The 13,944-nt window shown below is 42.3% G+C and overlaps 2 protein-coding genes across 2 annotated transcripts; both read left to right on the top strand.

Moving 5' to 3' along the window:
• Positions 1–65: 65 nt before the first annotated feature.
• On the top strand, positions 66–6,766 carry LOC112562627 (leukocyte receptor cluster member 1 homolog). Its single transcript, XM_025235985.1, has 7 exons — positions 66–219; positions 758–857; positions 1,268–1,465; positions 2,221–2,338; positions 3,859–3,931; positions 4,163–4,262; positions 4,695–6,766. Exons 1-7 carry the CDS (start codon positions 197–199, stop codon positions 4,989–4,991), a joined length of 909 nt encoding a protein of 302 aa, XP_025091770.1. The 5' UTR covers positions 66–196; the 3' UTR covers positions 4,992–6,766.
• Positions 6,767–7,582: 816 nt separating this feature from the next.
• LOC112562623 lies at positions 7,583–13,897 on the top strand. The gene is made up of 3 exons (XM_025235976.1): positions 7,583–8,494; positions 8,646–8,808; positions 10,711–13,897. The coding sequence occupies exons 1-3, from the start codon at positions 8,125–8,127 to the stop codon at positions 12,740–12,742; spliced, it is 2,565 nt and encodes an 854-aa protein (XP_025091761.1). The 5' UTR covers positions 7,583–8,124; the 3' UTR covers positions 12,743–13,897.
• Positions 13,898–13,944: the final 47 nt, after the last annotated feature.

Raw genomic sequence — 13,944 nt, 5'->3', positions numbered from 1 at the left:
TCGTTATTTAAATACTGATGCGCATGCGTTTAATGATTAAAGTTATTTGAATACCGAGGTGTGTTGTTATTTCAAAAAGAAATTGTCTATTCTCAATTAGCTTTATTCCCATTCGGTCGCTATTGCAAGTTGTTTGGCTTGTGTCGTGTCGAGACGTCGTCGTCCTACGGAGGTGTATTACTTCGTGGTCGTCGAGATGAATATTCTACCCAAAAAGAGGTCTGTATATGTAAACATTGTCATTTCCGTGAACTGTAGAGATCTGCTACTTAGTTTAAAATAAAGGTAAACTTTTTTCAGATGTTACTGGTTGTTAACTAAAGGTAACATAAACAGTGGAACAAGAGTCAAACCCTTTTAAATCAAAAAACATTTCAAAAATTTTCACTTACCACTTATTTCTCGAATTTCTCCACGTTTCGGCCCGTCTACGCAGATAAATAATATCTCCACTTTATTAATGGAAAATGCTCAGAGACATGCTAAAAAATTGTTAGGTGAATGTAGCAAAATGTCTTATACTGAGAGACTGAAGTATTTAAGACTCCACTTTCTGAAGGTACCGCCACCAGTGCGTGCAGCTTACCTTGTAGTGGTGTGGTGGCTTCAGTGTCTTTCGATCCACAGAGCTATGTTGGCAGGAGCCTTGTGTTCCTGGCAGGTTTAACAGGTCTGTCAGGGTAGAGGCTGTTACTGCTACTGCTACTACTAATGCTACCATATAGTATATGATACTGAATGTGGTTTGTGTTTTCAGTTGGCATGTTCGCACTAAAAGGAATATCGAACGTGTTCGAAAAGATGAAGAGAAAGCAGCAGAGGAGGAAAAGGAGAGACTGAGAAGAATAGCTCTTGCTGTAAGTAAACCCTGGAATGTAATAGAGCATGTTTCAGCATATCATTTCCACATATTATTACTTGAAATTACTAATAAAGATCGTTCTTTTGAGTATTATTATGAAATGTACCCACTGTACAATGTTACTTCAGCAGATCTCATGGCACAATGAGCCATTTTTACAAACATGAAACTCTTACTATCTTGCACGTTATCTCTCTTTCATGTGCAGTGCACACCATTACATTTCATTAGTTGTCCCTCTATTCATCCTGTAACTTTGATCAAATTTTTGTCATTAATAGACACTAAAATGAGCATAGGCATTTTACCAGGCCACAAGATCAGTAAAAATGTGTGCAGATGTTAAATAAAAGGTTTGGATCAGCAAGATGCTCCTTGTGAATGTTTTTCCTCATTTGCTTTTAGGAACAAGAGGCAAGAACAGATTTACTCAGAGTTCGTGCCAGAAAAAGGCACCATGACCAGGTTGAGGAAGGCCCTTCATCCTCAGTACAAGCAGTCGAAAATGGATCAGGAAATTCATTGCAGTTGGCCCAAAGATCAAAAGATATCGACTTAGACCAACGAGGACACATAAACTTTTTCAAGGACATTGAGGAAGGGGTAAATAGCTGGCAGATTTCTGAGCTTGCTGATGCTCATTTTGTATATGAATGTAAGGATGTGCATATAATCTGAATGCAAATTTATGCATAGTTCAGTCTGTTTAGGTCTTTTTCCTTTCCTTTTCTGCTGTTATTTTCATTTGAGCTTCCACTGTAGAGGAGAAAATATTTTAAATATATCAGAGGCTATTTTAGGTTGCAACTTTGATTCCCACAAAATTTATAGAGGCACATAGTTTTAGAGTTAGCATGACCTTGTACCTACAAAAATGCTGTAGCAGGTGCACATTTGAAGATGCAGTGTGACACTTTAAAAATAAGTTTTGGCATTGTTCATGATGACTTAAAAAAAAGAAAGATAATTTTTCAATATTAGAAAAACAAATCTGTATGATTAAAATTCCTGTTTCCTGTGCTTAATAAGATATTTTGGAGTGTATAATATTGTACATCAAATATAAATAGACCAATTTGACACAAGTACAGATTGTACAAGTCCCTTGTAACTCCAGTCTTGCTGTATGGTTGTGAAATGCTGATAGGAGTATCAAGATCACCATGTAGGACACCAGGAGCCTCTTGCAACAGTCAAGCTAGACAAGCTAGTCTGATTCAGGGTTGAATGAATGATCAGCATCAGACATTGTTAGAGTAAAATGCAAATTTAGAGATCTTGTTTGTTTGGGTCTGTTGCACTAAAGAAAATGAACAGTTAAAAACAAGGCTTTCTTACATGCTGTAATGTTATTGCAGCTAAGGCGTGAAGGAAAAAACAAAGAACATGAGCAAGAGAGAGCTGAAGAGAAAGAGAAATGGGAAAAAAACATTGGACTTCTGACATACTTGGGACAGAGTGCTATTGAGTCACAAAGTAAGTGGATTCATATTATAATAATATTGAGAATATATAATGGGCACATTAAGTTCATGCTTACAAATTAAACTTACACCAGACCATGTACAAGAAGCCCTGATTGAACTGTTGTCATGATAGCAAGTGAAAATTCGGATGCAGGGGCCCCTGATAGCCAGCTTTTCTATGATACGACGCTGGCTTCAGTGGTTTTCAGTACTGTTTTCTTATTATGTTTAATTCAGTACTGTCTTCTTCTTATGTTCAGTTTAATACTGTCTTCTTGTTATGTTTAACTTTCAAAACTCGCCAGCTGCTACTCAGTTAAAACATTGCATTAAAAGTTATTTTATTACTTTAGAGCAGCGGTTCTCAACCTTTTACTAGTGACGGCCCCCTGACGAACAAAGGTACGTCCACGCGCCCCCCTTAGCCACACAATGTAAGCTAATTTCACTACTACCAGTATAAGAAACTATTAAAAAATGACCACCTTCACGCCCCCCTTGTAAGCACGTTGGTTGAGAACCACTGCTTTAGAGGTATTCAAAAATGATTAAAAATGTAAATAATTGTACTCAAGTACACAATAATTGAAAAGCATTTGAGTTAAGATGAAGATGAGACAGGATCTTATGGTTTCCTTCCCTTTCACCATCACTGTGTGTACACATGGACTGAGAATGGACCTTATCACTATTTAGTGGAGAAACATGGCTTTTAGTCTGAAGCAAAAAGTTTATATTCATAGAATGAGTCCTTTGCTGTTTCTAATGAAAATGATAATGAAGAAGATGGAGATAATGGAATTTTTTGTCGAACCACAAGTTATTACTAAGAAATGTAAGCCAAATTTCTATTTACTTACGATTGCTAGTGACTGCTTACAATGTGTCGAACACTATTTTCCACAAATTTGGAATGTTTTTAGTGTGTTTTGTCATAATGCTTACCGTGTCCTCAGTATTTTCAAATGCATTATTTGTGTATCACCACCATGCACAAAGGGTAAATTTTTTAAAAGTTATTAAATGATCAGAATTGCCAAATTTCTGTCTAGAATAAATAAAGTGTTATAATTTAAATATTCTGTAAAAATTAAATAATTATTTTAAATCTTAAACATTCTTTAATTTAAAGCAGGAAACATTTTCACTCATTCTACTACATTGATAATATACTTTGGCAGTTATATACCAAAATATTTTTAAAAATTCTATTCTAGATGCATCTTTTACTTTTATTTTTCCTTTTCAAACCATGAAAGTCGAGTCACTTTCCTTTAGTTTGCTATTGGCGGAACTATATTTATTATGACTTTGCCTTTGCAAAAATAAATTTGCTGTGTTACAACCCAGATCAAAGTAATGAGCAATTTTCCTTTAGTTTGGTGCACAGCAAGTTTATTTTTGCAATACATTTGCATTTGATAAGTCAGCTTGTTTTGTAGCACAACCCTAAATAAAGTAGCAGAGCACCTCAAACCACCTGCATTGTTAAGAGTTAATTGAGTAAAGTTCTCTGTTGTTATTTTTCAGATGACAAGCCCTGGTATTTGAAAAAATCCAGATCTGAGCAAGAGAAAAGGAAAGAGGAAACAGAAAATGAGAAGTAAGAATAGATTATTAAAAAGAGGGATAAGCAAGTGACTTGGTGAACGTAGTTTATTATTTTATAATTGAGGCTTATAATGGTTGCCTTGCTCCTTAGAAGACCATTTTGACGTAAAGTTGATAAAATGTTCTGTGTCGGATTGACAACAAAATTTTATCTTTACTTTCAAAAAGGGTATCGTAAAGAGTGCTTGAATATTTCTTATCATTCATGTCTCCTTTGTTTCAGACATGACCGACAAGTAAAGCGTCAAGAGGCTATGGACCCACTTTATGAGATGAGGCAACACTTAGAGTATACACATAGACATAAGGGCAAACAGAAGGAGGTATTGAAACTAGCTCTGCTAACTCACATTATTCCTAGCTATGTCGTGCATTTGTTCAAGCAAGCAGACTTGTCAGTTTCCTATGTATCTATCATAGTTCTAGTCTAACCAGGGGGTCTATTTCTTATTTTTCTGTTGAACATGTTCTATGACTGTCCATCATTAACCTGTGTTTAGGTGTTTGTTTTATTGACAATAATAAGGCAGCATCTATTAGAGTTCAAAAAAGTAGTTTGTGGTTGTACTTTTTTCTATTTTTTCCCTCGTTGATGGATATTGGTGTCATATGAAGCTTTGAAATGACTAAAGGAAAATGTTCTATGATATTTGTTGTCACAGGAGTACTAGAGTGCTGAAATACTAGAATTCATTTTATGTGGTTTTCAACTTTGGTTTCCCAACAAATGAAAAGCTAAGATACATTTTTTTCAGAAACATCGTCAGAAAAACAAAGTGCATGGTAGCACATCTTCAGAAGCAGCAACTGCCTCATCAGGAAAGCCTGCTGGTGGCACAGGCAGGACGGTTGAACAGTTACGTGCTGAACGAATGAAGCGAGAAAGGGAAGAGCAACAGAAGGCTGCGGATTTAATGGCACGAACACGGGGAGAGGTGAAGGCAGGACCGGAGAATGAGTCTCTGTCAGACGCAGACAGAGATAGGGCTCGGCGTTATAATTCACAGTTCAACCCACAATTTGTAAAACCCATTTCAAGGCCTCGAAGATGACTCTTATGTGCAATGAGGCAACTTTGCTTGAAAATGTGTTTATGCTGAATGTAATCGAAATAGCTTTGTTTTGATCTGCATGTTTTTGAGGGAATCTGAATGCAAAAAACACTCATAAAATTGTAATTCTAATTCTTCACCCATTTTTTCACCTTCCTGTTTTGGTTGGTTGTGTTGTTGAATTTACCCAAGAGTGAAGGCAAATGTTAAGTCTGCAATGTAAGCTCAAGGTGAAACAAATGAAATTTTCTCAGATTTGTATGTTTAGATTGTTTATTTTGCCCTCAAGTATAATTAATCTCAGTTGCCCACTCAAAACATTCCTCCCTTTTGTTCAGACAGAACACTTTAGTGTAGAAATTGATATTGTAAACCATTCTTCTGTGTGGTGATTGTTTCAAAAAGTCGGCTTGCTGTGCCCAGACACTTCAATCACAACTATCTCCCCCAGCTGTTTTTTTTTTTTTTTATGGAGAATTGGATAAAAATAAGGTGCCTCAGTATATAACAACCTATTATACAATAGTTGTGCTCCTACTTTTCTCAAGGCCTGTATGAGGTTTATTTATGGCGGCTTGTTGATGTCCCGATCACTTGTGTTGGGTGGCAATTTTCCCTGTGTTGGCATTTACGCAGCCAAGTTACGATTGTGTACTCCAGCAACGTCTGCCGAGTGTTAAGACGCCTATAAATGTGTACCCATTCTACTTATTTGATATCTGGACCTCAGCGGGCGGAAAGTACTCTCATCTGCCCTAAGACACTAATTGCAGGCTATGAGGGCCAAAGTATCCTGGGACACTAATTGCAGTATGTGAGGAACGGACCAATGCAGCCTTCGGTTCCTTGACAAAATGATTCTGTTGCCAGTCACAAATGGAGGAGAGTGAACTTTCATCAGAAAATAAATTTAGAAATAACTTTTAGCGAAAACAGCTAGTTGAAGAGAAAGGTAAAATAATTTTCTGCACCTGTGAATCAAGAGGAAGTCGATAATGAGCAGTTTTATTTCAACTTCCAGTTTTCTTGTCTTACATTAAATGTGTGCACAGCGGCTGTGAATGAGGACGAACCTGAGAAGTCGCCACATTTGTTAGCTGACATTGCGAGACAGACTCACACTACTGTGCGCCTTCATTATTGCCCCACCAGGAAAGTGTTACTACTAGCCAGCGTGACCCTTGACATTCGTTGCTAGGACATTCCCTACGACTTCTGGGCATGTTGTAGATATGTTATTTGGCTTGGATTGAGATAAGAAAACAGCGGGGAAATGGGATAAATTACCAGCAATGCCTGACCACCGTAGCCATGGTGAAGATTTCTACTCATGTTCTATGAAAAACTTGCGAGTGTTTGTACATATCAATGATGTGTGTGCAGACAGTGATCCGCGGATAATGCAGTCTCGTGGAGCCCACTCTGTATAAGTGCCTGCACAGACTGCCTTGGATAGAGGCGGATATTTCAGTGTTCATGGCTGTTAACCATTCAGATCATCCTACAGTATAAGTGAACCTCCAGTCTCTTGAACTGTTTGGAGGTAGGCTTTGGGGTGCCTTAGTAACCTAATGGTAAAACACTTATCAGCACAGTAAGATATAGGGTTTGGGGTTCAAATCTCGTCTCGCGGCATGCACATTTCTCTCCAGATATGACCTGACTGGACGTTGGTGGTTTTGTTTCAGTACTTGGGTGTCCTCTTCATTCTTCGTTAGAAGCAATTCCATCGAGAGGGAAGCACTTTACAATCAAATAAATCAGCCGATCAGTGAGATATGTCCGTGTATGAGTATGTCTGTGTAGACATGTATCAATAACATTGTGTGCATGTGTGGCTACTTGCTGTGTCATTATATAATGCTGGCGGAAGTGTCAGTACGAGCTCTCATTAGCAGCAGTGGAGAGGCTCTTGACGAGGATTGAATGCCACCCAATGGAGGGCGCTAGGAGCTAGAAGGCAGACAGCAGTGATCTCCATTCTCTCGGGTGATCGCTGTGACTGGACTTGTGTTTCCCTACAGTCTTGGTAAGCTGTCTGTTGTTCTCTGAGCTGTAGTTTAAAGTGAGGAGGCCCGGCATGTCTGTTGGTAAGAGCACCACATCAGTTGAACAGTTGCAGCCATTCCTGTTACTTTTCTTTGTCTTACTGACTTGCTCGACACAAAGCACGTTCATGAATGTGTGGGAGTCGCAGACACAGTTCGCCATGTGTAGAGAACATGAGGGTGAAGTGTGCACGGGGTGGTAGTGGGGTGTCAGGCAGCGACCGGCCTCCAAGGAAGGGGTGAGTCTGTGATTCAGTGTCAAGCATCTCTTGTCACAGACAGTGGAAGTGTCGTCTGCACGAGAGAAGGTTTCGTCTGCTTGTGGCACAAGACTCGGGTGCATGTTGCGTGCGATGTCCTGGGAGTTGAGCTTTTCGTTGTGGAGCAAATATTTCTGTTTGCATATGTCACTGTGTCTGCGAAATTGATTAAAGACATAATTATAACGAGAAGTGGAGCTTAGTATTGTGGAAGGCGAGATTCCAGTTTGCTTTTTGGTAAGAATTTTATGCAACATTTGCAGTTTGGATCCTATTTCGCAAGATGAGTACAAACTTGATGGAAAGAAGCGAAAACTTTAAAAAAATAGCCGACAAATTGAATGATAGGAAGACTTCCCAACAGATCTCACATGCTATCAAGGAATGATTAATCCAACACTTGAACCCATTTAAAATGATACAGTAGTTCATATCTTGTGTTGTGACTAATACACTTCTGACGATGTGCGATCCGCAAACATAACAGACATGACGGCTTTTCAAAGACTCGCTAAATTTCTTACTGTCCACGAGTAACAACTGCTATAAATCAAATGATTGACATTAATTAATGGAATAATAGTAATAATCTTTTCTCTAGACAACCTTGGAGTAGCTATAAATGTGTGTAGACATTATCACCATTGTGGTGTTTAGTCGCCGTGACAATTACGATTTGGTCTCAGTCTGGTAAATATTGGTATTGGTATGTGGAAATTACCAGTGCTGTTTATGTAAGACTAATTTTTGTGTGACAATTCACAATCTGTTGTAGGAGTTGGGTGGCACTTGTTTATCTGACAGAATAACTAGAGTCTGTGTGCCATGGACATCCACAAATCTGTCCCGCCAAGAGACTGGCACGTGACCACTGTGACCAGCGTCTCGCGACAAGCTAGAGATGGTGCGTGTGGCGAACTCTCCTGTCAACCTCGGCAAGAGTTTCACTCCAAGTCCCACAATGCCTCTCACGCCCTGCTCTTGGCCTCGTTGGCTGACGGCGGCTTCCGTACAGGTCAGGCGCATGCTGACGTCACATCCGGAACTGGCGCTTTGTGCGGGTGGCAAGCCCGGGGGAAGGACAGGAAGCGGAATATAGAACAGAAGGCAGCCAGGACAGAGAAGCAGCAACAGAGGAACGGCAGGATCAGCAAGGGGGCGGGGCTGTCGTCGGGTGACAACGGGGACATTAATGGTGAGTCAATAAACGACGAGTCAAATGATGATAATGATAGTGATATACCACGTAAGGAGGAAATCAACGTCTCTCTTACTCCCCCATATCCCCCGTCTCCCTCTGTCCAGCTTCCCTATTTAGTTTGTGGTCATCCGTGTTTAACTTTCAGACAACTTCGTGTTCCATCATTACGAGGACTACCACCTGCACATGCAGCACTACCGCTACCACCACACCGTGAGCCACGCTGGCCGCGCATGCGCCGACCTTTTACACTCGGATGATACACTCCAGTCGACTTCCGGCTTGAACACAGCACAAGAGCAAAGCAGGTACTCGGATCATCACAATTATCGGCATAGAACTCTTCTTGAATGCGGGATTTCACACAGATTTGACAATGCATAATACAATCGTAGCATGTGTAACAATGACGCATGCAAGTCATCAACAACAACAACAACAACAACAACAACAACAACAACAATAGGATTTATATAGCGCATTTCCTTACATTGACGCGAGCTCAATGCTCTTTACAAAGGGCAGTAGGTAGTGATGCCGTATGACAGAGAAGGGTATGCCAATCAGGCACACACGCACACACACACAAAAGAGTGAGAATGCCACGAACACGAAAGAAGCAGATATAGGAGTAAGATGGAGAAAGGAACAGCCACGTTAGATTGCAGCAGACATTTTAGAAAGAGGTTCTGAGTCCAGACAGAAACATAGAGGCAAGGCAATCCAGCCAAAGATAATGATACGTGGGCAGAGCGAAGTGACCTGCCAGACTAGTAAGCTCAGACAAAACTGATCGGGATTAGGCCCTGAACACCACGATAGCAACGTATGGCGATCTTGAATTGGAAGTGGCAGCCAGTGCAGATGGCACAGAAGTGGTGAGACGATCAGCCTTCCCTCGCCGAATACAATGCACGCAGGATTGTTATGAGTTGTCTGGAGCTTGTCAAGCAGACAGTTGGGGAGATAAACGATGACAAAGTTACAATAGTCGAGTGTGGACAATACAAATGCAGACATAAGCTGCATGGTGGAAGCAACAGAGAGGAGATATCTAAAGCGGTTGATCCTACGCAGTGCGAGAAAAATGGACTTGCAGACTGAAGTTCCTGATAGACTGAAAAGGTGGAAATTCGGATCCAGATAAAGTGAGTGATGTGGACGAAGTTAGACATTTAAGCATAGGTTCGAAGGCCATCGGCATGACTTTATTTTATTTTTTTTTTTTTTTTCTCATTGAGGTGTATCAACATCCAGTGTTTGATAAAATACAGAGTTCTCTGAGTGCTAGCAGACAGTCTGTGGAGTCGGCAAGCTGGACCAGATGTCAGGAGTTAAGTGTCATCGGCATATATGTGGATGGTCTTGGGCAGAGAACAGGAGAGGCTCAAGAACTGAACCCCGAGACACCCCATACAGCACAGCGGCAGGTTTTGGTGCAAAACCCTGGGCACAGACTGGGTGCAAGCAGATAGGAGTGGAACCAGCCAAGGACTGTGTTGGAGAGGCCGAAGTTCGCATGAAGCCGCTGAAGGACAATGTGGCCGATAGATCGAGCATAGACAGGACTGATATGTGGCTACGATCACGAGAAGATAAGAAGCCATTCACCATCCGCATCAGAGTCTTAGTCAACTGGAATGGCTCAAAGACACTGTGCATGACGAAATGTTGTAATGGCTGGTGAAGGACAACTTTCTCCTGAGTCTTAGATACAAAAGGAAGATTGAAGACTGGGTGGGCAAGGTCACTGAGCTTACTCCCATGCAAGGAAATGCGCAACAAAAATCGTCATCATCATCATTTCTTCATCACCATCATCAAATACATTTCTCCGATGACACGACGCCGTGTTGACAGCTCTGGCAGTAGCGTGGAATTACAAAAATGATGGGTGTGCACAGAGGTATCGGGTACGATTCCATTATTAGGGTTCTAGGCTAGAGTTTAGGACTAGCTAGGGTAGAGATATTTATTTATTTATATTGAAAATATTAAATATTTATATTACATACAGTAAAATTAGACATTGCTAATATTTGTAAAATTATGTGACTAACTTTCTAGTAGTGATGACGTAATCTTCTTTCTTTCAGGTAAGAATTATGGCATCGTGATATCCGAGAAGCTTGTTGTTATTGTTGTTTTAATTTTTGTAGTGATGTTTGTTTAGTTTAAGGAAGTTTTTTGTTTATCTACCTTTATTGTAGGAAACCAGCACACACCCCGGCACGCCCTGCAGCTACTGCAACGCTTCCAGAAATCAAAACGAGCAAAACCACCACCACCGCCACAGCCACCGCCACCACCACCATCACCAGCATCACAGTCTCCACCACGACCCCCACTACGGTCACTACCCCGTTCGTCCTTGCGCGTGCTCCCTCGTGCCTGACCGAGGCTCTGCTACTGAGCTGTGCTGACGTCAGTCTTTCCCAGACGCCAGCACCGCGAGCAGTGACGCCACCAGCGATTTTGACGTCATCGCCACACCGCCGCGGAGTGTCCAGGTCGTGGAGTCAGTCGTGGGGTCAGTACCAGAAGTTCTGCCGCCTGCGGGAAGCGCTGACCCACCGGCAGAGGAGGCGCGAGGCAGTCAGGTGCCGGCATGTCGCACACGTTCCTCGGGCTGGCGATGACAAGGGAGACAACGTAGAAAGAGACGATAACTCTGATATCACAAAGATTTCCCAGGACAAGGGGGAAGATGGAGCCTTGCTCGGCATGAAGAAAGACTTTCAGAAAGTTATGGAAGAACCAGTCTTCGGATTTGCAAACGACTTGATGCAAAACTCGGAGCTGCGTTTTTATTCTACAGGAGATGGTCGGTGTCAGTGTCAACTGCTTCGGTGCATCGTCTCACAAGCGAAGAGACAGACGGCGGGTGATCAGAGTACACCAGCGTCTCCACAACACAGTCCTCATCCAGTAGATGATGCCAGGGCTGTTCACCCAGTTTCACACACAGACAAATGGGATTATCAAGACTGCATTAGCTTCCAGCATCAAAATTCACCTGATAACATTTGGTCAATAGGTCTTCCAGAAGACTCAAATGTACCCGAGACAGGTAGCAAAAATGTCTCATTCGAATTTGCCGAACTGACTGGTTATGAAGGGAAATCAGCCAGCGGTCACTCAGGTTCTGCCCGTACGAGAGAGAATGATCTGTGGATCGCAGGTCATGGGACGCACGCCAATAGATTTTCTGAAATCAACTGGTTCTCGAAGGAGAAAAAAAGGTTAGGACCCAAGCCATCGCCGGATGGAACACATGACAAAAACGAGAATCCAGATAAAAAGTTGGAGCTAGAGTTAGGTTCTGATAAATCTGCTAGCAATCGCAGGAGTATCATTTGTCAAATCTTTCAGGGCGATGAGAGCGCTACAGACGACAAACAAGCGGCTCTTGAAAAAAATGCATCAAATCCAAAGAAGATGGTTGCAGCTGCTTGTAATAGGTGGAAGCATGATGGTCCGATCAGGAAGTCCGCAGTGAAGTCAGTGATGAGGTTGTCTTCCACGAACATCTCGGATTGTCCAGTTGCTGCTGTCACTTCCGGTGACGCCCACCCCACGTTGACGAATAGCACCTTAATAAGATGTGCACTGGAACGTACTGCGAGTTTGCCTCCAAGACTCTGCGCCAATAAAACCCATGAGGTGGATGCCTGTACCAATGCAGAGAAATTGTCTTCACCTATTAAAGCGAGATTCATTTTACCAAACAAGCATGTAGTTGGTGCTTCACGAAAGATCTGTTCGTCTACCCGCAAATCTCTCTCTACCAATCCTTTCATCTCATCGCCGGCCGTGGATAAATCTGTCGTGCCCAAGGCGCTCTTACACATGCCTGTCAAGAATGGTTCCTCGCCTTCCACAGGTGAATGTAGTTTGCCGAAACTCGAGTTGAACGTGCGTGCATCTTACATCGTACCTGGGACAACAACATCCACGCCCGACCCACTGCTAATCTCACCCTTGTGCCTGCATACGCCAAAGACGCCGATGAGGTCGAGGTCCTCTCTCAACTTCCGGCTCAATTCTGAAAGAAGGAGGCTTGTTTTGGGTGCTGTCAAGGCTCCAGTCGTGCGTCGGCCCTTGGTTTTAAAAAGTACCCCTAGTCTAGAAAACTCACCGCGATCGGGTGCTATTTGCTATTTCTCATTAACCCCGAGCAGACAGACAAAGACACAAAGGAGGCCAGAACTTGGAATGGAGAGTGTTATTCGTCGCCATTGAAAACTTCTCGCACAGAAAAACGAGACATTGCCATGGGGAGTCGGTCAAAAAAAGTAAAGTGAGGGTCTGTGCAGAGTTGAAGCCGTTGTCTGGTCGCCAGGGAAGCAAACTTAATTAGTTTTCTCTCCTCGCTGCGCCCCCAACACACTTCCCACGACCGTCGTCACGAAGAAGGCTTCTCTGTGTGGGGGACTGCACACACACACCCTCAATCAACGGGGGACCTAGAGAGAGCGTGAGACCGAGCGAGGTCGGAGAACTTGATGATCAAAAACTTCAAGCAGGTGATAGCATCTGAGCAAGAGATCAGTGAAGGAGACAGCAGAAAGAAAGTTTCAGCTCATGGATATCCTTAAGTTTCCAGCAGATGTTGCAGAGTGTATGTCAATTTTTTTTTGTTTTTTTTTTGTTTGAAGCCTTCACAGATGTAAAGATTTCTTAAAATATTGTCACAGCCTGGACTCGAGGTCATTAAATCTTTCTCTGGGTATCGGCAGACATGTATGCATCTTCATCTGCACTGTCTTTGGCTGAGCTTTCTGCACCGTCTGACCTACACCTCCAATCCTATGTTGTTTTGTTTGTTTGCCATAGACAACATACCCGTAATGCCAGGTCTAGCTTTCATCACGACAGTTGTCGTTCGTACTGTCCTGTATGACAGTTCTGTGTGGTCACCATGTCCCGCACACTGGTGTCACTCTCTGTAACTAGCTGCACGTGCTGCACGTGATGTGTCGGTCCGTCTGATGTCAGACATAGGCACTAGATAAATGTGGGGGACACCAACACTTCACTAGTGGGTATAGGTCACGTGACTTACTTCACACTCCGAACTCTGTGAATGAAATTTGATATCAATGGTCCTGCAACAAAAAGCACCTTCGGCCTACACAGGGGTTAGGGAAATGAATGTTGAGATTCGGTCGTAGTGGTAGCTTGATGTTATCTGTCTAGTGGTGACTTTTATTTTTATTTGTTTATTTTTTGTGGATAGTTTTGGAACTAGATAGAGTGGAAAAATGTGTTGTGCAGTGGACGGGGAAAAAAATCTGCGGGGTATATACATCCTCCGAAAAGATTTGGACCAAAGTGCTAGAAGACCAGTTATTCCTGCTATTATGGCGGTTTCTGAAGTATTCTTGAAGTTTTTATGGCGGCGGGCACTGATTATGAGTGGAGTTGTCGGTGTCGGGCGGTCG

This window comes from Pomacea canaliculata, linkage group LG4 (assembly GCF_003073045.1).
Source record: "Pomacea canaliculata isolate SZHN2017 linkage group LG4, ASM307304v1, whole genome shotgun sequence".
In the NCBI taxonomy this organism is placed as follows: Eukaryota; Metazoa; Mollusca; class Gastropoda; order Architaenioglossa; family Ampullariidae; genus Pomacea; species Pomacea canaliculata.
Note: the sequence above shows the minus strand (reverse complement) of the source record. Positions and strands in the feature narration are given on the sequence as shown.